Source organism: Gobio gobio, assembly GCF_949357685.1.
Source record: "Gobio gobio genome assembly, chromosome: 21".
In the NCBI taxonomy this organism is placed as follows: domain Eukaryota; kingdom Metazoa; phylum Chordata; class Actinopteri; order Cypriniformes; family Gobionidae; genus Gobio; species Gobio gobio.
The window spans coordinates 28,294,876-28,321,923 of record NC_137117.1 but is presented as its reverse complement, the minus strand read 5'-3'; the positions used below and the strand labels follow the sequence as shown (position 1 = coordinate 28,321,923).

The 27,048-nt window shown below is 39.4% G+C and overlaps 1 protein-coding gene across 2 annotated transcripts; it reads right to left on the bottom strand.

The window, feature by feature from the left end:
- Positions 1-1,388: 1,388 nt before the first annotated feature.
- LOC307117524 (protein FAM110A) lies at positions 1,389-26,967 on the bottom strand. Of its 2 annotated transcripts, none has more exons than XM_079802416.1 (2): positions 15,448-15,581; positions 1,389-5,080 (listed from the first exon to the last, which is right to left on the bottom strand). In XM_079802416.1, the coding sequence occupies exon 2, from the start codon at positions 4,571-4,573 to the stop codon at positions 3,230-3,232; it is 1,344 nt and encodes a 447-aa protein (XP_079658542.1). In that variant the 5' UTR covers positions 4,574-5,080; positions 15,448-15,581; the 3' UTR covers positions 1,389-3,229. The 2 variants fall into 2 exon arrangements, with proteins under 2 accessions (XP_079658542.1, XP_079658543.1); XM_079802417.1 differs by lacking the exon at positions 15,448-15,581 and adding an exon at positions 26,890-26,967 and having other exon boundaries at positions 1,395-5,080.
- Between the last annotated feature and the right edge of the window lie 81 nt (positions 26,968-27,048).

Sequence of the window (27,048 nt, the reverse complement as noted above, 5' to 3'; positions counted from 1 at the left end):
CATTGTATATCCTGCACTTGCTGCTATTGCACTTCTGGTTAGACCTAAACTGCATTTCGTTGCCTTGTACTTGTACTTGTGTAATGACAATAAAGTTGAATCTAATCTAATCTAATATCCCCGCCTGTTAGTGAGCCCATGGCTGCTGTGCTTTGTGGTTTACAACAACACAACACCACATGACCACTGAAAATAAAACAAAAAAACAATAATAACAGTAGAAACAACACATAAACTTCAACAACGGTGACAATCAATAAACTACAAAGTACTTTATAAGCTCTTTAAACCACCACCACCACCACAAACAACATCAGCATAAGAAAAGCCAGTCAATATAATAAAAAACTGCATAACTTATTCATGCTGCCATGAATGCATGCATCGACATGACATTGTTCAAAGTGAAACTGTTACATGGGGGACTATTGTTTGTCTAATGTGTTTTATATAGATTCAAAGTAATTCACATTTCTCATCTGCAATTTAAAAAGCCCCTGGATATAACGTAATTCCTTTATTTACAGCTTCACTGGTGCGTCCCCCCCCCCCCCCCCCCCCCCCAAAAAAAAAAACACTGCACACACCAGTCTCATTGCTGTAATGTGTTTAGTATGTGATCTCACTGTAATATCTAATGAAAGCAGGGGACTATTCTGAACACTAGATCTGATTACTAGTGCATTATACACTCAGTTACACCAAGAAATGCTTATGAAACAATTGTTTCCATTATTATCCAGAAATGAAAATTAAAATAAATTGCCGGAGGCTTGCAGGTGCAGAAATGTTTACTGTACTTTGTGTGCTCTTGAATGAAGCAGCTGGTGTGACTGTAAATACTGTTTGAGTGCACTCCTCCCTCAGCATCTATAGTTCACTCGCACTCTCATCTGTTTACATGAGTTTACCTCACAGAGATAAATACACCTTACCGCAAACCACCTCACTAGGGAAGAGTCCATTACCATAAATCTTATTCGTTCCTTCCACCGGTTTCATTTTCTTGGATTAAAATGGGAGGTTCTTCAATAAAAACTAATTGGCCTGCAGAAGATGCTGTTAATCACACCTCTGCCCTCTTCATCTTCTTACATGGTCACATCCCCCGCTCTCCCTGGCCGTAATTCTTTGCTTGTCTTCTCAAGGTTGGACATAATTCACATGTGACTGGGGCAACAGGCTGCTTCTGTGACCGAGCCACAGACTCGACCTCAGGGCACAGTATTTTACAATATATAATACATTTGAAAGCAGAGACAGAGACAAAGAGATAGTTCACCCAAAAATCAAGAGCCTGTCATTTACACACCCTCATGTTGCCTCTTTCTTTCGTGGAACACAAAAGGTTTTTTTTTTTTTTGGACTTTTTTTTACTTTTATTGTTTCAGGCTTTCATAAAACCCACATTCACAGCTGTGTCAAGATGTTTGAATAGGAACATCTGGTTACTTTGGATCCTGCCTCATGTTGGGTTTTATATGCCAGCTTTATATTCAGCACTACATACTCAGAATGACGTCTTCCAACTTCGGTCCTTCGCGTAAAGTGGCTTTCAACAGTGCTGCACCCTGGATTATTCTCCAGTAGATCAAGATTAAGTTAAACTACTCAAATGAATCATACAGGAAATAACGAAAAATCACAACTTGTTTTCAAAAACATCATTTTATTGACATTTTCAAAAGACCGATTTTGCATTCGACTCTTTCCGAGTCAACGGTAAACTTCAGAGAATGAGCAGATCCACCATGTTCTTCCTTCAATAAGTACTGCGCTGAACCGTTAGAGTGTTTGTACCTTTGTGTGTTATTCTTTCTGAATGTGCTGCAGAGCAATGCATTTCAATGTATTCAAATGTTTTGCGTTTACCTTTTCATGCATTTATGGCTATATTTAGATTGCACAGTCAAGTAAAAAACAATCTTGATTATTGTGCTTTTAATAAAGCAAAACTTTCTCTTAAAAACTCCCAAACAAAAGTGAATGTCTTGCCTATGTGCACATATTCAACCAACTTCCATCAAAATAACTTTTTTTCTCTCTTTGTAAGGCATTTCCTTTTCACTACACGTGCGAAAACTCTGCAGTGAACAGATATAAAAGCTTTGATTCCCCTGAGAGTATCGAGCCAAACACTCTCTCTCAGTTCTGTCAGCTCTCACACCTCACCGGTCTATAACATAACCTCTCCAAAACAGGCAGAAGGAACGGTCACAAACAAAACCCAAACAAATCCTATATAAACTGAATGGAATGTGTTTTGGAATGCATGTTTGAGGAGTGCACATCGTGCAACTGTGCTTTGCCACATAATACAGCTGTACATCCACATGTGCATGCTGACAAGAGGCTCTCACATGCTTATATTTTGAACGTCCAAACGTATATTTAGCAATAACAGTCTAAAAGCCATGTTTGCAGAGGAGCAGAGCCTCTGTGAAAGCTCTGAATTCTTCACAGTATCATAGTCTTGCCTTCAAAAACATCTACACCAAACATCTGACGCATTTGTGAATTTGACACCTATGGAGCAAAAGGGTGTGAACAGTGAGCAGGGGTTTGTGTGTGCATCTCAGTTTCTATATGCGTGTACTGGTGCGGTGTCTGTTCTAGGTGTGGCTTATTAAACATGTCCCTGAGGTCTTACTACAACCGACACCAAATGACGACCTCATAAACACAAGCATCCTAAACAGCTTCAATCATTCTTCAATTCAATACAAAGATCTCTAAAACTAGAAAGTACCTGCTTCATTTCCAATACTATAAACACAATGGTTCCTAGAGTAATTAGCTTAGGCCATGGGTCCCACAGCATTGCTGTTTAATAGAGACTTTGTACCTGAACAGCACCAGCACAGCAGATCGACTGCTGCCTTCATCATCATCCATTCAATCACTTTTAGTGCCTTTAGCATTAGTCTTATTGCTTGAATCAAAATGTATCAAAGTCACAGTGTTGAGAGTCTGTAGTATTCCACATCTGGAGGAACGTAATTTTTGCAGAACATCAGACGCTCGAAAAACAACAGGATGTCCATGTAAATTCTGTGTGACGAACATCATTAACATTATCCTTTTAGTAAGGCAAATACAAACATGACAAACATTTGTCAGAGCCTTCAAACAAGACCGCAATAAATATTAGGTGTGTGACAGACATCAACTGAATGCTACAGCAAGTTCCACTTATATTGTCTATGTCTGGACAGCCAGAGAGAAGCTTCTAGACATTGGAGATGTTTTGTGAGGCATCCCGTGCTTGTCGGATACCGTAGAGCCACTTAATGACGCGTGCATTCCTCTCAATGACCGAGATGCCGTAAGGAACCCGATCACCGGGCTTGATGGGCCCATCGTCGTCCTCATCTTCCGCTTCCCCTCGCCGTCCATCCCCGCGCTCTGAGCTAGACGTACTGACGCTATGGAGCTTGGAGACTGAAACAATGTCCGAATTGGCCCGGGCGAAACGCTCCACGCCACCCATTCCTTCCACCTCATCTGGGTCCAGCCCACAGTAGTTGAAGAAACGCTCCAGGTCAGCTGTGGCCCGGGAGTAGCGGTCGCTCAAGTCTGATTTTGACCGATGGAGGGAGGGGTGCTTCCGGCTTGAACCGGGACGTGACCCCCGAGAGCTGGCTGAAGAAAGGCGAGTGAAAGCAGGGGAAGCTGGGGGTAGGATGCCCGGGCGCAGAAACAGCGGGCTGGAGGGTATGCAGGGGGATGGATGTTGTGCTGCTGAAGGTTGCTGCTGAGCAAGAGGTGTGGGAGGCGCCTGTGGCTGGGCTTTCTGTGGTTGAGCAACTTGGGTTTGTCTAGGTTTGGGTTGTAGAGGCAATCTCTGAGGTTTTCTGCTCTCTGCCTGCGGTCGCACATCTACCCGGCGCACAGTTACAGAGTTGGGTGGTCCGTAACTTCCCTGTGGTACCAATCTGGGAGCTCTGGCTGGGACCGGAGGTGGCCTTCGGCTGGGCTCCGCAGGTGAGGATTGATTGTTTAGAGGAGAGGAGGTGCGAGAGGAGTTGGGCGTTGAGGCAAGGTGTGCTTTGAAGTTGACACAGTGCTGAGGTTCTGCAGATTGTCCACTACCAACACTGTGAACCCCAGAAGAGGGAGATGAGCCTGAGGGAGAAGGAGAGGAAGGGGTAGGGGAGGATGCAAGCGGCCCATCGCAGACATTGATTAGATTATTCAGTACTTCCAGGTTGAGTTGTGGTCCTCTGCTTATGCCATGGTCCGGTCCATTCTCTGCCTCAAGTAGCCGCCGGGTAATCTTCCTCGCGGGTGGAGTGTTTATTCTGCATTGCATCATCATGCTTGGTGATAACAGCGGTTTGCGGATGATTGGAGGCTTCACAGGTTCTTGCTTAGTGAGTGCCACTTGCTGACTCTTTACGTACTTGGCCTTGTCCGCTTCCAGGCGCTCGACTGCACTCAGCTTCCGTGTTCCTGTCTCAGGCGCTCTGCGGAAGTAGCCGGGGCCTTTATTGAGGATGCGGAAAGGCATGGCAGAGGTGAAGGGACCCCCATTAAGACGGCCATCTGTAGGACGGAGGGTCTCCACTGGCATGATGGGTAGCAGTGGGATTAAATTTAGAGGTGAAATAAAGACTAAGGGTCAAGTTTTCTTTGCGATCAAAAATGTCTCAAGAAAGACTTTTGTAGTCACAGGTCTCTTTATTCCTCCTCCTTTGTATTTGAAGCTCTTTTTTCCCCACCTTAAAGGCCCCCTTTAACTTTCTTACCAGTCTGAACACTCCTGCTGCTGTTACTTCACTCTTTTTTGTGTGCCGGTCTCTTGCCTCTATTATCTGCTCTCTCTCTCGAGTCCGGCTCATTGAATAGAGGCCCGTGGGATGGGGTCATAAAGGGTCACATTCCACATCAGTCCGGCTGAGTGACCCACCAGGACGGGGCAGATCCTGAAGTGAGCTCTCCGCAGCTGAAAGGTTAGCAGAATATTTCTGCTGAAACACGGTGGCTGGGTCCTTTCCTTTCAATCTCCAGATGTCTCAGACTTGTAAAACGCTCCTTGAAAACCAGAAACTCTTTTTCTTGTAATCCTGCACTCTTTTTCCTGGAGGAAGGAGAGAGAGAGAAAAAGATGCTGTCAGACATGAGTAGGCAAAGAGAGGACCTCCTTTCACTCCCTCTGCTCCACACATAACAGATACTGGAGTACTCTAGTGCGAACGGGGGCAGACGTTGGGTTTTAATGCACTGTCTGGCCCCTCCCACTACACTCTTAAAGCCTCCAGATGCTGCATGTGTGAGCAGCCAATCAGGAAAGAGAAAAGTGTTGTAAGCACAAGAGGAGGAGAAAGGAGTAAGCCAGCAGATGCTCTCTGATTGGCCGAGGGTTGAAACTCTGACCAATTGCACCCTTCCCCCCACTCACAACAAACACTCCTACTGAATTCTCATTCAAATGTGATTCTTTGAAAAGAAAAAAAAGAAAAGAGCAGAGCTAAAGAACAGCTGCAATCTTTTACATTTAATTACATCAAACAGTGGCGTTTTATGAAAATATTTAAATGTCCTCTTGTTCAGTGTTCATGAGTGCACAAAGGCACTTTGTGTAGTGTCTTTAGAGTTCATTATAGGCAGATTATCATGTTTTATACTCGGGTCTCAGACCAGATCTAAGCCAAGGCTCATTAAAATCTGTCTGAAACACTCATGAGCATCCACACAGCTTTACAGTAAAACCCTCTTACCTTCAGAGCTGCTCTCAAATCTGTTCTGGCTCAAATTTAGACTCTTCTATCACTCTCTCTGTCTTCACAATTTATGATGCTTTCATATTCTCTTGATCCTTAGTGTCAGGGGAGTGAAGGCAATTTTTCCCTTCCCTATTCTCCTTTTTGTTACTGCATTAAAGGTTTGGATTACATCATCAAGAGCGCTGAGAGGCTTGTTCCTTGCCATTTCTCGCCATCATCATCATTATATTCAAATACACATTTTTAATTAATCTTTTTATAGCATGACTTTGTGTCTGGGCCCTCATCTTCGTTACGCTCCCCCTCCCTTTCTTCCACTAATAAGATAGAAAAGACTCGGTACAATAGAAAGATAGACAAATTCTCTTACCAAGCAACAGTTCACTTGGAAACCTAAATATAGTCTTATACTCTAATTACAGAACAGAGTGAATTGCCTTTAGAGAAAACTTTTAATAACCTTACTGACATTTGCCCAAAAGACTGAACAATAAATAGCTCAATTGCTTAAATGAGCTCCTCGGCTTGCACTGCCATTATTTCCGCCATGAAATCAAAGTTGACCCCATTTACTTTCTTAATGCATGTTCCTTAGTGCATGCTTGTCCTGATATTAAAATTGTGTGGCTTTGTAAATTGTCAAAATGTAGTAGCTTGCTCTTCCTCTGGAACGACTTTCCTTTTCTGCTGCCATCACTTAGGCTACACCGGCTAATGGATAATCACATATAACTAGTTTTAACAATTTCACAATCGTTTTGACTCGATTTTGGTCTGGAACGCCCTCTTTTCACAATCCAATCCATTCCCCATGGATGAAACCGAACCACGTTATGCAAGTAAAACAGGTTTCAAGAGGTAATTCATTTTAACTTAATGTTATGCTAATTATTAGGGATGGGTTAAAAATATTGATTTCAGTTTTTTCTCATTTTGATGAACCATATTTTGATTCTTAAATCCCAATAATCGATCTTTTAGTCTATGCTGTTTTCAGTTAATGCATAAACTAAACATTAATTTCAGCGTGCCTCCCATTCATTAATTCGCAATAATCTTTGTGCTCTTACTTTTCATAAGAAACAAAGTCTTGCCAATTTTTGTGTGTCATGTGTCATGACAGATCAGGGTTGCTGCCACAGTTCAAGTGAAGCGGTTCAATGACCATAACTTGTTAGTTTAAAAACTAACTAAAAATGTATTTATTTATTTATGATTTAATGCCATATCAGCAACAATAAAAACTAACTAGAGAGGTGAATTTTGATAAATATATGCACTATATTATATATTCATTAAAAGGATGAGAAACAGGTTATGTAAAAATATAATCTATGTTTGAATAAATCCATTATGAAAACAAGTTATGACAGCCACCGTTTAAATGTTTATTCTCCGAAAACGATTGAAGTAGAAACAATGTCATAATGCCATAAAGTTATAATTATAACATTATTATAATAAAAGGTTTTGCCTTAATTGCAATTTTAATGTTTGTATCCATCTTATTTTTAATAGTGTAAAATATTAAAGGCACGGCCATTTATAAATGTAATAGGTGTGTTTGACTTGAACACTGATAGGTGTTTCACATCAAAGTACCGCGAGAGCGATTAGAGAATAGATGGCTCTGTATGCTTTCCAATTGCTCTTGCTGCACTTTGATGTACACCGATCGGTCTGCGCAGTACCGCTTCAAAACGAACACACCCAATGGTTCTGTCGGTCTTTCGGTGTCATTCGCTTCCATTTATTTTTTTGTTGTATATTGTAAACTGGTATTTCCTACCAAATTACACACAGGTTTGTAGCACAAGTAGTTTTACCGTTTACAGCACTTTGTTATTCTTCTAGTTATTTACCTATAGCCAGTGCCTACACTTCTGGAGGCCCTAAGCTAAATTTTGTGAAGGGGTCCACGTCGAAATGACCCTGCAGGGTGATTTGCTTTGGATACAAGATTAAAAACTATTACTGTTGCCACTAATGATTCCATTCTGGTTTTTGAAGCATTCAGATGTGTGACTCATACGTGACTACGAGACTGAAACAGAGTGACAGGTAAGTTAAAAGTAGGTTAGCACTGGATTGAGAAATGTCTTGTGTAGTGGTGTTTCTATTACTATGGAAATGCTTGGCATGCCTCTATCTATTATTGTGTCTTATAAGAGGCTTATGGACAGAGTAATGGAATAAATGCTTATCCAGGTCAAATTCTGTGGTGCATTTAGATGATGATCCACATACACACACACACACAAACACACACAGCTGTCTCTCAATGGCCAGGCTTTTAATAGAAAGCACAGTTGCTCAGGACCCTGCCATGCTGCTAGGGGTGAGGCAGCTCTAGTGTCCAAAAGCCAAAATGATTCATCATTCCTTCCCCTTCACATCTCTGTATTCCCCAGTGCTACACTGGCCTTTACCAGGCACCAACATGGAGTAAAGCTCTTCCACAGACAGGGACCATAGACCACTAGGGATACACCAAAATTTCACCCGCCAAAAAAGGCTTTTTTTTTGGCCAAAAGAGAAAAACAGCCGAAAATATATGCCACCCCTCAGTGTTCATCACTCAGTTTTAGACACGCTCTAACCGTTATCATTGCGCGGTGTGACGCATCGCTCAATATTCCACTCTATACATGTGATCTCCGCTCAGTTGCTCACGGCCCATGTGAATGCTCCACTCATGTACCACTCGTGCTCCTTGGAAAAACAAAGTCCGCCAAATAACAAGTCGACAGGAAATTTCTATGTAGTATACTTGTTTCTATTTGCAATAGCCCTAATGTGCTGTAACATGGTATGGTATAGCCCTGCTGGGCAACACTGGTAAAATAACGCTACCCTCTCGTTCACTGAATTGAATAAAGAATAATATATTGATATTTAATACATTTTCTGTCCAATTCTAGTATGTTACTTTCAATAAAAGTATGGTTATTTTATTGGCTTGTATTTTTTAAATTCAGGATTGTTAAAATGATTGAATTTCATTAAAAGTTTAATATTATTACAATAATTTATAGCTAATTTAAAAAAAAGAGGAAATAAATCATTTAAAAAAAACATTTTCAGTTTTCGACCAAGGCCAAAGTCAAAATTCACAAATCCTGAATTTTTGGTTTCAGCCCACAATTTTCATTTTAGTGTATCCCTATAGACCACAAGCATGAGGGCTTAGAGGGACAAATATGGATACAATGAGAGCTAACAGAAATTCTAGGCTTGTTAAGTCATCAGAGCCCTCTCTCCAAAATATTTAACTGCCTCAGGCATCAGTGAGACACAAACAGCAAACTATTTAATAATAAAAAATATTATTATCATAGATACCAGTATTTTCTTTGTATGGCTGATAACATAATTGGCTGATTTTAAAAGTCTATACTATTTTGTTAAAACAAATACGCTAAAAGTCTTTTTAAATGCTGCAAATTTCAAAATTCAGGCATCATATATGAACTTTATATGAAAAATGGGTCTTTATATTTTGAGATTTGCTAAAGATTATATTTAGCAGTGTTATTAAATCAAGAGGGCTTGCCTAAGTAAACAGGGGACATTAACATGCAATTAAATATCCAAAATGAACAAATACAAACCATTTTACTATCTCTAATATGGGCAGATAATATCATTGAATGAGTAAAAAATACAGTTCTCCTGTGCAGACGGTAATAAGCGGAGTTTGGTTCCTAATTTTGGGTTGCAGCCCACCAGCTGAGAACCAATGTTTACAGCAATGACATACTCGGTCCAACAGGAGTGGAAATAACGCTCATCTTACAGGACACAGTGATCCCAAAAACCATTAAAGTGTTTACTTCTACTACTTCTACTACTTCATGTAAAATAATATCCTCAAACAGAAGCAGACACACGGTGGAATGTGAGGACCACAGGGGCGAGTGTGGCACGAACAGCCCACAGCTTTGTGCACAAGCGTGGTGTGAACTGATTGAGATAACAGAAGCATTTCAGCGCTGAGCCAACTGGACCCGGAACACCGAAGAAGACGTGGGGAGAACCAGGAATACACACACTTAGAGCCACACACACCCACGGCAGACTGCCACAACCACAGAAACACACAGGCATCTCCAAAGCAAACCTTTCTGAGCACAAAATAAAGATCTGGTCTTGATTTCTGAGAGCTGATGTAATGTTCCCCACAGCGTTTAGTGGTATACTGGCCTGTTGGTTGGGCCGCAAAAAACGTGACTGGAAAATGTTTGCTAATGGCTTGAGCATGGCATCTAACAGCGATGTTTTTGTGGGTGTTTTTAAAACCGAATGGATGTATAATTTCCAATGTTCATTTTATTAGTGTTTAATGATTTAATGATAGTACACTACATGGAGGAAAATGTGATGCAAATAAGCTAATCCTAAAAACCATTGGCGAACTGGGTGAGGGCCGGTCGAGCGCGGCGGTCTACAGCTGCAGGGACAAAGTAAAAAATGACTGTACTAATTTTGGCTGAAAGAAACTCTGCAATGTAATTAGAGGGGAATTCTGCGCGACTGAAAGGGATCTGCTACTTTAAGAATATCTATCAATTACTGCTGCGACAAGAGGCCTGACATGAGAGATACACGTGAGGGGGAAAAAAGAGCAAGGAAGAGAAAATGAAAGGGAGAAAGTGAGGGAGAGAAAGAGAGATGTGGGTCAGGATAGATATCTGAAAAAGATAAAAAGAGTGAGATAGTTGATAAACAGTTTTCAGTTGAAAAACAGATCGAATACAAAAAGACAAAAGAAATTAAGTTTCCTTAAGATAACGCGAGTGTTGCTTACCAAAGAAAATCTCATCACCACAATGTCAAGGTGTTGCTACGGTGTTCAAAGTTTTTTTTTGTCTGTTGCTAGGGTGTTCTGGGTGGCTAGGTAGCTTACTGGCTCAAATCAAAAAACCCAGTCTCTATGATTCTGGTCCTTAGATATACTTTGGCTAGAAACATGACATCACATCTTTTCTCAACAAACTATACAATTTGTGGCATCATTCATGTCTATAGCACATGTGTTATGTGCCAAAATGTAACTTGTATTTAAGCATTTTGAAACGGCCCCTAACTGTAATTATGAGTATTACTGCACTAAAGCAATCTGGTTCTCAACCAGGAGGCCAGGGCCCACAATAATGAGTCCTCAAACTTTTAACCAGGCCACTTGATGACTTAAAGGGTAACTCAACCCCAGGTCAGCCTAATTCCACCCACTGGCAATATTTGAAAAATGCTGGAAAAGTGGGCAGAGCCCAGCGGAGACAGAGGGGACGAACCTAGGGCAGGGCTGAGCGGGGGGCGTGCACCTGAGACCCGCAGTGACGGATTGATTGACAGCTGTCAGACTCGCAAAGATAGCTTTGCAACAGAGTGGTCATTCGAAGTAGAGGTCTTTTCCATTTTTAATGAAGAACACACAAAATGAATTGCCTTTCCAAGCTCTTGGATGTCAGATTGTCTATGTGAGGCCTTTGTGACTGGAGACTGACAGCTCTAACCAGATCAAAACCAACATTTCCCGCTTCAAGCAGCCTGGAGGGATTCACTCTGAGGCTGAGTCATCTGTGCAAAGTTACAGTTACATTCCTGTTCTGCAGACTACATGCTTTTCATCATTTAACGTGTCAGGAAGTTCCTGTGAATCTTCTCAGGTATTCCGAAAGGATTGAACGCAGAAGATCTGACGTCATAATGAGTCATGACAGAATTCAGGAATCCCTCTAAACTGGGAACATGAGCCATCCTGCAGACATGAGCGGAAGTTGTGTAAGGAAAAAAAAAGACAGGAATGTGTAAATACAACCCAGGTAGAGACCATCACAACACTGTGTAGTAAAGAGCATATTACCTCTGCAGAGTCATTTTCTGCATGCCACCAAATGAGGAATCGGACAAGGAGAGTCAGATAAGATGAATTGTGGACGCGCCCCCCATATTCGGCAAACAGTAGTTATATATTTCTAGCGCTTTTATGTGACAGTTCTCAATTGATTTATTGAAAACGGCTTGTTTCAGATGTAACAGCTTTGTTTGGATGTGTCCGACAGATGAACCTCGTTTGTGGGCCCGCTCACTTAAAGATTTGACCTCTTGCACCACACTGTAAGTGTTAGGTGTAAGTACAAGTTAACTAGCATCATTCCCAAGGGTTTTCTCAGTCGGCTTTTACTGCATTGACAGAGTCACACCTCTCACTCAACTCACCTCAGCGACCGCGATAAAGACGCCCCAGAGGATTCAAGCCTTTAGCTTGATAACCTTTCACACTGCCTCCATCCATAACCACCACAAAGCTCTATCGGCGAGGGACAGCCGGTTATAAAGGGTTTTAAACAGCCTTCTCTTCTCAATGTGTGGCACCCCACAGCACAGCTGTTTCCCCTCCGTCCACAGCAGGCCAGGATGACCTCTCAACACAACATCATTAGACAGAGCCTGGTATTGTACTAAACGTCCCACAGCTAAACCAGGATACAACTAACATTGAACGTCTGAATGAGCCCTCAGGATAATATCATCATTCATCTCACATTTATTATTACAGCCAATATGTGGATCCCTAAAGAGATGCAACAGTTGCCCTTAGTGCCACACAGTTTACCCAACTAAACCGATGCATAACAATTCTGTTGTTTTCAAATAATGATTATAGCATTTTTAGAATTATTTATAATTAATATAAAAATTGAAATACCTAACAATTATTTTGGTAATCAATAAATTGGTCAAGTATTTCTTTGGTTAATCAGATAAAACATTTATTTTATTTTACAAAAACATACTATTCAAGTATTGTCCTCTAGAAAAATGTGAAGGTTATGAAAACAAATATAGTGAAAGTATCCATGTAGGCTGTTATACATTATGTGAAAGTTTTTTTTTTTTTGTCAGCAGCTATGAAGCAGAACGGCAGTTTAAAAATCACCATATTAAAAATTATATTAAAAGAAAAACAAGCACATTATTTTATTATCAATTCATTGTTGCAGCCCTAATAATCTTTCATTTATAAATGATTTTAATTATGATGATGAATAATTGTATTTATTAATCAAATATTTTATACATCTTATATAATTTTTCTATAATATTTATATAATTTTGGGATAAAGATTTTATGCCTAAAAGGGTATAAAAAATATAAAAATAAAAATTGGAGAGACATTCTGAAATCCAGTATGGATAATCTTATAACAGCCGAACATAAGGTTATTAAAGGGGATAGTTCTCCAAAAAAATTAAACATTTGTCATCACTTACTCACCCTCATGTTGTCCCAAACCTGTATTCTTCTGTTGAACACAAAATAAGATATTTTGAAGAATGTTGGTAACCAGACAGTTGAGGTAACCATTGACTTGCATAGTATTTTTTCCCCTACTATGTAAATCAATGGCTACCATAAACTGTCTGTTCAAAAGAAGAAAAAAGGTTCGGAACAACATGAGGGTGAATAAGTGAAGACAAAAATGTATCATTACATTAGTAGAAAAACTTACAAAAGTAGTGTCACATAATAATGGTTATTTGTCACATGTTAGAGAGGAAACAAGCAGAGAATGTGATCGGTCTATTCCTCCATGAACTATAATAAGATAATCAGATGAGAGCAAAAAGTCCATCTGTCCGTCATGGCCATCCTCACTGTTGCCATAAATTCTCCACATTTCCCTTCGTCCATCACTTTAAAACTTCAAATCGAAGAAAACCAGATTAGATCAAATCAGATCCCTGGAGTTTTCAGATCATGGTTAAACGTCACAGCAGATCTAGACACTCAGCAGATCAGCACAGATGTATCTGACCCCAGAGGCATGGGTGATCTGTCACTTACAAGATTATTAGTGATTTACCGTTTCCACCGGATGAAGCTCTGCAGTACCAGCTGCACATTTGAGGAAGAACACTGTGGTATCGAGGTCACATTAAACTCTCAAACCAGTCCTGCTGATCAATCGCCTTGGCAACATCCTCACAGCGCTGTCAGCGGTGAAAAGAGAGATGCAACTTGCTGTCATATTGATCAAGCAAAATGGCCTGATCATCCCCTAATTACAACCATGGCAACCTTGTCCATGTCAGACTCATCTCAGGAATCCATGACCCCCAGGTCCTTTAAATGGACCCTGACCCTTTGGCCTGCCACAGGCCTGACAAAGAAATGTCACTCACACATTTAAATGCCAAATACACATACACACTCATAACTGCAGAGAAATACAGCCTGCTAGGTGTCTGCCAAAGACAAGCATGCAAACAGACACACAAAAGCATATACGTGTGGACAGAGTGTGTAATCACAAAGATTAGATGGTTTAAGCCTCAGTCCAGAGTGTTGTTTTTACCTTCTTCCATCGCAGCTACCAAATCCGCTTTCTCACAGTCACACACACACACACACACACACACACACACACACACACACACACACACACACGAACAAAAGAACAACAAACAACTAGTAAAAACTAGAGCACAACACAAACACAGCCTCTAAACATACATAAGCAGAGGTCACCTATTAACCCAACAACTAAGCTAGGAATGTTAATGGATCTCAGAGAGGGAGAAATAGATATTTTCCTACATGAATATACAACACACAATATAGCACAGAAATACCTCATAGTTGTTGTTGTTATTACATGTACTGACTCAGTTCCTCATTTCACAGTCACTATTGTTTTGACACCATCCATCTCAGGGATGCACAATATATCTATACACGTTTATTATTCATCAGTATTGTTCAATGTTGGATTTTTAATTAATTTTTAGATTACAATTTGGTGTCAATCAAGCTCACTTAAAGTTCATCTTTAAAAGCACTAATATTTTAATAACTCTGGTTATTGTAATCTTGAGCAAACGAATGTCCATTTTTTTATACATTATAGTGTGATGCCTAAATTCACTTGTAGCATTTAAAACTATTCATATTTAGTGACTTTTAATATCAGCCATTTAATGGTTATTAGCAATAACATGAAAATAATAACGTTGTGCTTCCTAAATTCACTTTTAGTATTTAAAATGCATTTAATTTTGTATTTATTTAGACAAAATGGTATAAAGTATAAATAAATAGTAAAATAGTTAAAAATCTAACTTTTAGTATTATCCAATAATCAGCCAGAACATTTAAATAATTATCAGCTTAATAAATAAATATCCGCCAGAATTTTAATATAGGTGCAGTCTTAACAATGGCACAAAACAAAATGTAGCACCCACAAAAACCAAAGTAATCTAGCAACTGAGCTCATAAATGCAAAGCAACAGTTTCCACTGTTTTACAAATATAATAAAAGCCCTAATGAGATGGACAAATACCTGGAGTTTATCTGTATTTTATTTGCCTAAAACCTGAACTCAATCACCCTACACTCACACGATTCTTACTGATCCCATATAAACAACCATTACGTCCTACTAGGTAATCAGTCCAGTCCCGACACGCTTAAATTAGACTCATTAGAGACTCACATCCTTCATAAATGAATGATGAAATGAGAGGACATGACACGAGTTTCACTGTTATTGCAAATACAATTGATGATAAAAAAGCAAACAAACAACTGATACAAAGCCAGAGTTCAACAGATATCTCACATAGTCAACAACACAAACTTCAGTAAGAATTTGACAAATCCACTAGTATATAAATGATTGGACCATCTCTGTTACGGGTTGTTAAACTTACCAGGACAAGTGTTCTCCGAGAGCAGGATGAAGCTCTCAAGCTGTAGAGCCTTTTGAAGTACGGAGCTCTGCAGAGAGTCAGCGCTCCAGTGCATGCGTGTGCGAGTCTGTGTGTGTGTGTGTGTGAGCGCGACTGAGATGGCAACTCAAATACTTCTCCTCCTCCCTCTTCCCTATAGCGCCTCCCAGCCAACTCTTTTAGGAAGAGCAAGGCTGAAGAAATACAAGCAGGAAGAACAACAATTTCCTACGGACACATGACCAAATGAATTCATTCATGCACCACAGTGTTTCCACCATATTACCACCACAAATCCTTTGCCTATTCTTGGTCTCGAGTGGTTTCCGATTAGAGCTTTTGCTTCCGATTGGAGTTCACCTCCTGGATATTTGAGGCAGTCATTTCCCAAAACACCTCTCAATAATCTTTTCCCACATTCCACCTAGACTACGAGAGGAAGTGATATAAGAGTGTCCGTCGGCTTCTTCAAAGTAAACAGTGCGCTGAAGAAGACAGAAAGACAAGCAGTGGTTGCCATAAGGATATCCCGTCATTCAGTTGGACAATTTCGGGAAGGTCTCAAAAGGAATTACCTGAGAAAGACTGGAGGCAATCATCTATTATGACTATTTCTGTTCTTGGAAGCAGAACGCTAAGAAGAATTTGTGGTTTCTCGGCTGTCAAAATATGAGTCTGGGTTGAGCATCGCCCTCAAAAAAACAAGTTCATCCCATAAAATCCTATAAGAGCAGGGAGTGGACTGTATCCAACTCAGAGGGACAGGAAAGAAAGAAAGTTGTGAAACAACACTTTATTTTCACTGACACGTCAGTGTGCACCTCAAACTCACTTTGGAGACTCCACCTCTCCATTTTAAGTATGATTAACCGGATTATTTAAGGAGTGGTTGAATGAAGTCAGGTTTGGCAGACCACCATTGTGTGAAAGTGAATGTTCTCCTGATAACATCTGCCATCCAGATGCACAACAAATAACAAGTCTGACCATAATAGCTCCTCTTTGGGTCTATTCATTCAGTCAAGTCCAGGTGTGTATTCTTACCCAATTCCTCTCCATTTGGCTGCCTTTGAAACCCACACCCTCATGCCAAGGGGGCATACCTGAGTCCCACCATAAACACAATACCCACAGAATGTGTGCCTGTGGCTATGGTAACAGATCTCTATGGGAATGGCTGTCGCTCGGTCTGTTTTGAGGGAAGTGAATCGAGCAGATGCTACCAAAAGTGTTAATGAAAGAATGACGATTAATTATTGTGTATAATTTATTAGATCAAATATTTTAAAATGATTAATAGGCAGTGTGTGAAAACACCGTCTATATAGGTATCTGAAGCGTATCTGCACATTGAGTGGCGTCACATTTGCGACTGGCATATGAAAATAAAGTAGGCTAAATAAAGATGTTACAACATTTTACTGTCTATAAACAATGACTACATTTACTGAAAACACAGTGATAGTGTGATAGAGACAATGATAAGCAACAAAAAAAAATTCTGCTTGCCCAATCGGGGCAACACTTGCCCTGCCATTATTTTCACTACATACATTATACAATTTATAATAAATTTAAATTGCAATACATACACATAGTACCGGTCAATAGTTTGGAAACTTTTTTTTAAAAGTAGTTTCTTAATCTCACCGTGGCTGCATTTATTTGATAAAAATAAAGTAAAAACAGCAATATTTTGAAATATATTACAATTTAAATAACTGGTTTCTGTTGTAATATATTATCAAAGTGTAATTCATGCATGTGATGGCAAAACTGAAGTTTTAGCAGCCATTACTTTAGTCTTTAGTAGGGCTTCATACTACAGTAACGTTAATAATCACATCCATCAACATGATTTCTATCACGAGTCCTATCCCGATTCTTTTCCACCGGCTGTGAGGTGAAGACCACATGTCCCAAGATTCTGCGCTCAAACATGGCGCCATCAAACTACACCTTTGTTTTGAACAGGCGATCTCTAGTGGAAAAGTTACATAGTGCAGCTTTAACCGTTAGTTAACTAAAAGAGGCTTGGTCGACCAAAATGTTATTAGTCGTTAGGTCGCAGAAAAAAAAACTCCACAGGAAGTGGAAAAATCACGCAGCCTGTGATGGACAGATCGTTAACGGTAGGAAATCCAAACATTAACCCATCATTCATTGACCTCAAATATGGCTTATCACTTGAAACATGCAGGTAGTAGCAACTACTTGTGTAGTGTGTGTGTAGAAAGCGCGCTTACTGCATGACATACAGAAGCCGGCACGATCACTTGCATTCATTGGTCATACAGGAGTAATGCAAACTGTAAAAGGCCTACTTTAATTTCTGTGTTTTTGTAAAATAATGGGGGGGAAAATCAGGATGCACTTGATCTGCCGTCTCAGTGAACTTGAGCAAGAAACAAAATTAAACCAAAACTCAGCATATATATTTGCCTCACAGACATGAGAAATATAGCCTATCTTTAGAAAGATTGAAATGTCTACTTTTAAATTAACCAATTTATGTAATCCTGAAATGAGATTATGTAATACTGCAGAGATGAGAGTCAGCAACGTCGACAATCTCTGCTGAAAACGTCACATTCATAATTATTATCTTTGCCGGTGCGCTACCTGTGGCGAGCTTTATGCATGCGTTTGAGCGCGGATTAGGCTATGTATTTTATATATAGGCAATTAAAGGCTCATTATTATGATTTATGGCTTATTAATATAAATGTGCGATTAGTCAACTAATGGCTAAAATGGTCGACAAGAAAAATCTTTAAGCAAGGGCAGCCCTAGTCTTTAGTGTCACATGATCCTTCAGAAATAATTCTAATATGCAGATTTGGTGCTAAAGAAACATTTATTATTGTTAAAAATAAATGTTAAATAATGTTGTGCTGCTTAATATTTGTGTGTATATTTTCAGGATTCTTTGAATAGAAATTTCAAAGAACAGCATTTATTATAAATAAATTATTATAAAACTTTTTTGTAATACTGATTCATTTCATAAACGTCTTTACGATCTTTTTTTATCATTTTAATGTGCCTTTTGCTAAATAAAAGTATTAATTTTTTTTTTTTTTATAAATCTTACTCGCCTCAAACTTTTGAATGCCAGTGTATCATGATTTCCAAAAAATGTATTAAAATAAAATAAAAAATTAAGCAGCTAAAACAATGAATTTCAACATTGATAATAATAACATATGATCTTATGATTTATGAAAGATCTACTAAGGCTGTTATAATTTATTTTACATCATCTTACCTGAGCATTCCAATGTGCAAATATTTTCATAACAACATGAACCGTCTGGAATGAAGAAAGTGATCAGCATGATTGATATTCAAAATGGTAAGCAAGCGCTGTTTTGTTTACAGTTTGTCTATCTGCAGTCCTAGTTTCGGTCTCTGTTATCATCAATGGAAAATACATAAAACTAGACAACATTTTTTATTAAAATGGATAAAGAACCCAAATGCACTAAAACACATCGAACCATTTTAATTAACCAATACTTTGATTTATTTTGAGTCCTCCACATTAACATGAATTAAAACACCTCTGGTCTCAAAATCCTTTTGAATTTTTTACATAAGCTACACTAGTTGATCATGTTATCATGTAATTATAGTTTGAATGCAGCACTTTCATAACCATCATCAAGTGTAACTGACCATTGAGTTCATATGCCTTTCATCAAATTTATAAACATCTTCAAACTCTTTGCAAATATGAAGACCTCTGATCTTTCACCTTATGTCGTAACTTCATCCCTGCCCAAGTTCCTGAAGTGTTTACATTGATGCTGCAGGATCAACGCTAATGTTTAAGAGCCTGGCTGCCCTGTGTGCCACATTGGTAATGCTGTCAACACTGATCTGTTTGGGTGAAGAATGCCAGTGTCTTTGAAAGAGAGGATTATGAAGCAGTGCAGGATTACTACTGCTGCCCATCTTTCATTCTGAAGATCATAGACCATGCTGTAGGCTCTGAGCGAGACACACACACACACACACACACACACACTCAAAGGGTCAAATACGAACATCTCCTTTTACAACTCCTATTACACGCAGACATGTCCAAACGGGCTTTCACACCACTAAATCGTCACAAATACACACACACCCCTCTGTGAACACGCACATGTGCACATAAACATGCCTGATCAACTTATTAATCAAAAACAGTGATGAAAATGGCTCAAAACCAAAGTGAGGTCACCTACCATAACAAGCTGTTTACATACTTAGCTGCATTTGAATAAGCGGTTCAAATTTGCATGTGGGTTACATTCTTTATCAGAGGCTAGAATAGAAACAGATACCAGTCCAATTCCCTCTGAATTCAAAAGCGGCATTTAAAAAAGCAGGTCTTGATGGAATATGTGTCATTTTATGCATGAAATTCTGCAGAACTGAAGGGTGATGCATCTATAGTTTCCAATTATGCAGAAATATGGAGAGTTTTCTGCTGAATTTCGTGTAGGCCTGGTTATAAGTGGGCGGCACTGAAAGGCCTGTCTAAAATAGCACCTGCTTCAACACAAGCACACATTGAGAAAAGCTTCAACTGTTTGCTATACAGGCCATCCAAGTCAATACCGTAGATTTGGAGGTTACGCAAAAACAAGAGCACCTGAGCCAATCAATGGATAGAGAGAGGGAGACCAGGGGTTAGTGAACTCTCAGTTGCAGTGCCATACAGGGGAGGAGGCCAGATCCACTCTCTCACGTGCTGCAGGGAAACACAGCCCTCTGGGAAGGGCGGAGGGCTGGCTGGACTAGCACTGTTTATCTTGGGAGGGCAGTTTTTAGGGAGAGGCTGGAAAGAGCCAACTCGCATTCCTAAGAGAAAAAAACTGGAGATTTAGAAGAGTGTGCGAGGAAAAGGGAAAAGCTTGGTCAAGTTCTGAAGTCCAAACTTGAGGAAGCAGTAAACGCATGCGGGCAGTTGATGTGTCAAACTTCTTATGGGTCAAAAGCATCATCCAGAGATAAAAATAAAAATAGACTGTTTTTTAAACTATTTGTATGGTTGATCATATTTGTGGAGCATTACAGAATTTCATACTTCTGTAATTTCAATGCTGTCAGGATGTTTTTCTCTAAATAAAATATTTATTAATTTAGTGTATGCTTTTATTCAAACTGATTTACAAATGAGAAAGCACAAGCAATTTATTATAAAAGTCAACAAGAATAGACAATATGGATTTATGTTGGATTCTCATGCTAAACATGGCCAAAGATTCAACAAACGAGTTTGACGTATGATGGAGTATTTCTGTTCCAAATACACTCCTTCAGGATTCATATAAGTTTCTGGAATTTTTTTGAGTATGGCCCTGTATGACATCACAAAGGGCAGAAATCCTTGTATGGGCACTTCTCCCGGATGAGACTAGAGCGAGTGCAAGAGCACGTCCATCAACAAGCTTTGTTCAGGTTACAAAAGCCGTCATCAGCGCTGTCATTTTGTTTTTAGACCTCGAAATCAACAATGTCACTAAAGAAGTGTGTTTTTGGTTGTGAGGGAAAGATAACCTTGTTCAGCTTCCCAAATAACGCAGCGTTAAAGGGTTAGTTCACCCAAAAATGAAAATTCTGTCATTAATTACTTACCCTCATGTTGTTCGACACCCGTAAGACCTCCGTTCATCTTCGGAACACAAATGAAGATATTTTAGTTGAAATCCGATCCCTCAGAAAGGCCTCCATTGGCACAATGCACGGTTCACTCTCAAGACCCTTAAAAGGTACTAAAGACGGTGTTAAAAAGTCCATCTCACTACAGTGGTTCTACATTAACTTTATAAAGCGACGAGAATAGTTTTTTTGCGCAAAAAAAACCTAAATAACGACTTATAAAGTGATGACCGATTTCAAAATAATGCATCATGAAGCTTCAAAGCGTTATGAATCAGTGAGTCGAATCATGATTCGGATCGTGTGTCAAACCGCCAAACTGCTGAAATCAGTTGACTTTGGCGATTCAAACCGCTGAATCGACTCACTGATTCATAACGCTTCGAAGCTTCATGATGCCTTGTTTTGAAATCGGTCATCATGATACAAGTCGTTATTTAGGGTTTTTTTGCACACAAAAACTATTCTCGTCACTTTATAATGTTAATGTAGAACCACTGTAGTGAGATGGACTTTGTAACGACGTCTTTAGTACCTTTTATGGGTCTTGAGAGTGAACCGTGCATTGTGCCAATGGAGGCCTTTCTGAGCGATCGGATTTCAACTAAAATATCTTCATTTATGTTCCGAAGATGTCTTACGGGTGTCGAACGACATGAGGGTAAGTCATTAATGACAGAATTTTCATTTTTGGGAGAACTAACCCTTTAACTTTTTTTTTCGGAGCAGCAACGGAGTTGTGCAAGTGTGTTTGTTTGTGCATTTCAGTGACGAATGTTTTATAAACAAGGCCCAGTGCGACGCTGGATTTGCAAATCTTTTAAAACTGAAAGATGGAGCGATCCCAGCGATAAAAGACCCCATGAGTCGAAACCGCAGGCGGTAAGTGAAACTGCATCAAATGTCTCTGTTTTGTTGGCAATCAATATATGTAAGTGCATATAATGTAAACAACACAAACGTGTAGTGAACAGAAAGTGTTCCAGGGATAATGCTATGATGTAGTGTGTGTGTGTGTGTGCGCTCGTGTCTCTTTAGCTCCGCCCACTGCACGCCTCCATGAGCTCGGCTTTTTCCGGAAAGAACCGGCACAGTGTATCTGTCTTTTATAAATATGATAAAACTAAAACTAGACTCTTTGGAGATATGAAGGATGCAATACTAATCTATAGTACTCAAGATTAACATGAGACTGGCAGAAACTGTGTGTTATACCCTTTAAAATATACAAACATTTGTTGATTAGCAACCATTTCTGAAGTCCATAATAAACTTAATACAGGTCTGTGGTCAAAAAGACTCGGAAAGCAATGAATCACAGGCATAAGTTTCAAAAATCATTTTTGCTTATTGGAGAGGAAAGAAAATATAGGGACATGGAACATGGTTCAAGATATTCTATGGAAAGCCTATAAAATGAGTACAAAACCATTCTAGCTCAATTAGGCTACAGATTGAGCAAAGCACATGAAACATTATGTGGGTCAAAGGGAACAGTGTCACAGTCAACATCATATTCTGCACTGCAGTGGCTATTGTGTGTTTATATCCTGGTAACAACCCATCAGCTATTGAGAAATCAACTCAACCTCTTGTTTATACATTGACACAAAAATATTCTGCAATTTAAACAGAATATCGCCAAGAGTTGTTCATTCTTTGAAACATTTTAGGGTTTTAGGAAATTTAATGAGATCACTAAGAAAACCCAAAATCTCTCAGATGCTCTCTCTAATCCTCTCAACTCTACTGAGCATATGATCATATTTTTTATTCGCAGGAGCCTTGAGGCAGTCAGACTGTCAACTATCACTGAGGAAGAGACTGTGGTGCTTCACATGGTTTGCAAACTAACTGGCTTAGGACCTAGTGGCTAGTCTGGGGTTGAGGATGTGTGTGTGTGTGTGTGTGTGTGTGTGTGTGTGTGTGTGTGTGTGTGTGTGTGTGGTTTGAAAAAAACAGACTTTGCTCTGCCAGAGACGGAGAATACACAAACTACATACATACTTATCTTTACTTAACAGTGCCCCCCGCTCTCTATCTCTGCTGATAGACCTCTACTACTCACCGCTGACTAAACTCCTAAGCAGCAGTCATCCTGGAAACTCACAAAGCACAACCAGAAGAGATAGAGGAGACTATTAAGTCATGGACTTCTCCTGTTTTATGACATTCAGACAGATCCCACATTTCCCAACACTACTGAGGATGGTTTCAGAACTGACATCAGCACTAATACTTAACTAATGAGTGGACAATTTGCCACATAAGGGGAGCTCATATACTTCCTTTTGCATTCCGCTGCGTCTAGCGCACAATTGACCTATCGGTAAGCCCCGCCCCCCTTAGTTACTGTTGCTAACTCGGACAAACAAACGGAGTTGCTAACAGTCTTACAATGACAGCTGTCAGTAGGTGCGTTTACATGGAGCACTGTAATCGGTTTAAAAGTCCAATCCGAATAAAAATACTCCATATAAACACCTCAATCGGAATAAAAATGGCCAAACCAAATTAAATTGTAATCGGTTAGAGAGGGGTGGGATAAACCTTTTCATGAACCGATCAAGCGAAAAATTCCTCCATGTAAACGATCTGATCCGATTACTTTGAATGCACGTCTTTCTGTGAGGTGATATACAGCGCGCGCCTCCTCAACTGAAGAGCGCGCGCCGCGCTCACACCAGGCTAATGTTGACAAGAGAGGAAAGTTCATTTTTCTAAGGTATTAAACTTTTTATTTCGTAACATGTTATGAACATGATGTTGGAATAATGACACAGACATAGCCTGGCTACACCATCTCATCTTGACAGCGTTTGTCCGAGGCTTCAACTGCGCCTGACAGAATAATTTATTTTTCTGAGGTGATTCTTACACTTTACGACAAATAATAAATAGCTTTTATAAAACTGTACAAGTCCTGGTGGCCTGGTGGCCGCAGCTCTCAACGGGGAACATTCAAGCTGCTCTCTGTTTCTCGTTAGTTAAGTTAGCTATAAAAAAAAAAATTCAACAACTGCTTCAAATTGGTTAAGTAACATTACCCATAGTCTACTTTAATTACTTTTGTTAATATTTATACCTTTGTGAAAAAATATTTTGAATGAAGGAGTCATGTCTCATTCATCAAGACTTGTTTCATTATTTGATGAATCAGCATTTGTGAATCTCTTGAATGAATGATTCAATGACGACAAACTTTTTTACACAGTCTCTTGTCACCACTTAGTGGCGTAATAAGCAATGACTTGTTTGTATTCAAAAAAAACATTTTTTTAACACTTTTGAAAGTGTCAAAACACTTTCAAAAAGGTGATTTGCTCTATTTTGATCGCTAGATATCAAACCAAAACTATAAACTTTTATCCTGTTACACATTTTTTCCTTTCATATAATGTTTATAGCCCATAACACACAAAAGAAGATATTTTGAAGAATGTTTGAAACAAAGCAGGTAGAGCAACCTTTGACTACCATAGTAGGGAACAATATACTAAGGTAGTCAATGGTTATTCTCTCTGCTTGGTTACAAACATTCTTCAAAATATCTTCTTTTGTGTTCAGCAGAACAAAGAAACTCATACAGGTTTTGAACAACTTCAGGGTGAGTAAATGATGACAGAATTTTCATTATTGGGTAAACTATCCCTTTGAGGCCTGTACGAATAGTGCGCGCTTATCAATATGTTTTTTTTTTTAAAAAGCAGTGTGTGCTCGGCAAGACCAGTTTTGAGCTTGAGCACCACCAAGTCGTGTTTTATTATAAAATTTTAGCAGCTCCAGGCACGTGAACAAAAGCGCCGTTCTCATTGGTCGGCCAGTTTAAACGGCTGCCGTTTTGCGCGTCGGTGTGCACACTCACATTGGTGCTCTTTGTTTAGTCATGAGGCGTTAAACGTTGGCGATAAAAGCGCGCGAAAATCGTCCCGGTGTGAACAGGCATCACCAAATGCAATGCAAAGTGTCAGATGCAGTGGTGTAAAGCACACCGCCACTGGACTCTAGAGCAGTGGAGACGTGCTCTCTCCAGTGACGTATCACACTTTTCTGTGATACTCGATGGACGAGTCTGGGTACTTGCCTGACTGCATTGTGCCAAGTGTAAAGTTTGGTGGGATTATGGTGTGGGGTTGTTTTTCAGGGGTAGGGCTTCATAACACCACAAAGAAAAGGGGCACTACTAGTGAAAGAATACATAGACATGATGACAGAATAGCAATTCATGTTTGTTTATATGCTTTAGGGCTTATCGTGTACAAAAAGGTCAACATGATTCAATTCACTATTTAGACAGACACAAAATGATAATGCCCAGGCTATCAACTAACAGGAAATAATAAAAACATACTCTGTCTGAGCGTAAACTAATCCCTTTTCAATTTCCTTTGCAGTGGAATCAGGTCAGAACAACATGAAGAATAGTAGCCTATTTGTGTACATTACAATGCCAAAACAATGCCAGTCTGTCTTCTTATATAATATGATCTGTTTAATTTGGCTTGGTGACTAAATATATGCAGACGTGCGTACAAGCACATTCTTCCAAACAAGGCCTTATCATAATACACAATCTAGTACCGAACCACACAAAAGTCAGCAGTTGTGCAGAAGAATGTCAAGGAAGCAGTCAGGAGGACCAACTTATCCATATAAACAAAAAATCATCACACTGATGTGTATAGGCCTGTATATTAAAAAAATATTATAGTACATATATTTGTATAATAAAAGAGGAGAAATAACTTTACTTTTCCTGGATCATCCAAAAAAAAAACCCTCTCAATGAGTCTGAAATTCAATAACAAGGGAAACTTCCTGAAACGTAGATGAACGGTTCAAGTTCCTGTGGCCTCTGGGTCAAGTTTCCTTATTAACAAAATATGCTCTATCCACCCACAGCCGTCACTTAAATACAAAAATAGTGCTACAACAACACACAAAAACAGTAACGTGAAAAAGATAGGAAGCACCTGTCACTTACTTGTGTGCAGCTATTTTGTTACTTCAGTCAGTGCTGCAGTCAAAGTTAAATCACTCACGAGAATGTGTGTGGTAAACCTTCACTCTTCACTCCAGAACTCGCCCTGGGCTCCACTTTTAACAAGACTGAACATTCATTTTCAACGCCTTGTTCGGATGCAACACTGACATCCTGCAGTAAAAGTGCTCATCACCCATAGTTAATTAGGGATAGAGAGGACTGACTCCTTGCCATGAATCGGTTCTTTCGACAGTTCATTTCAAAGGAAAAGAAACGGGGCTTCTTTTATTAACGTCATCACGCGGTCACAAACTGCCATAACGATCTCATAAATTGTACTCATATATCTCAGTTCATATCTTCAAGAACACAAATATCACCTGCATTTACGTTAAACAATATTAAAATTCATTCATATCACTTCGCTGAAAAAGACTTTACGCCAATCACTGAACGAATCATTCATTCAAATTGTGAACCGGTTCAAACGAACCGCTAGAACAACATGATCATACGCCGATATAAAAACACATACTGAATGTGCTCAAAATAATTTTAAACGACAAACTGTGAGCGATGACTGTTTGCGAGCGTCACGTTTACTTTAGCACTTTGTCAACATTGTGTGAATAATCCATTAAAGACCGTTAGAATGTGTTTTCAGCGTTACAATTGCTTCTGAAGCTGTCGATCGGATATCCCATACGCAATAATCTTTTGACTAGCATAAGTTGTCATTCAGTCTTGTGTATAATTCATTCATTCGTTCGTTTAAAGTTAGCACTCACCTCAGAAGCGACACTGCAGCGTTTCCGAAGTAGACCTCAAACAGGTCAAATTCACACCAGATTTTAGTTAATAGCTGAAATGTCTTTGAGACAAAAAGTGAGAGTAGCTACATTTTCATGAACACTGATAGCGAATTGAATTTCTGCGGGGAATATACC

What these genes read in the sequence shown, in the direction of transcription:
- LOC307117524 (XM_079802417.1), bottom strand. Translation starts at nt 4,573, where the DNA reads ATGCCAGTGGAGACCCTCCGTCCTACAGATGGCCGTCTTAATGGGGGT.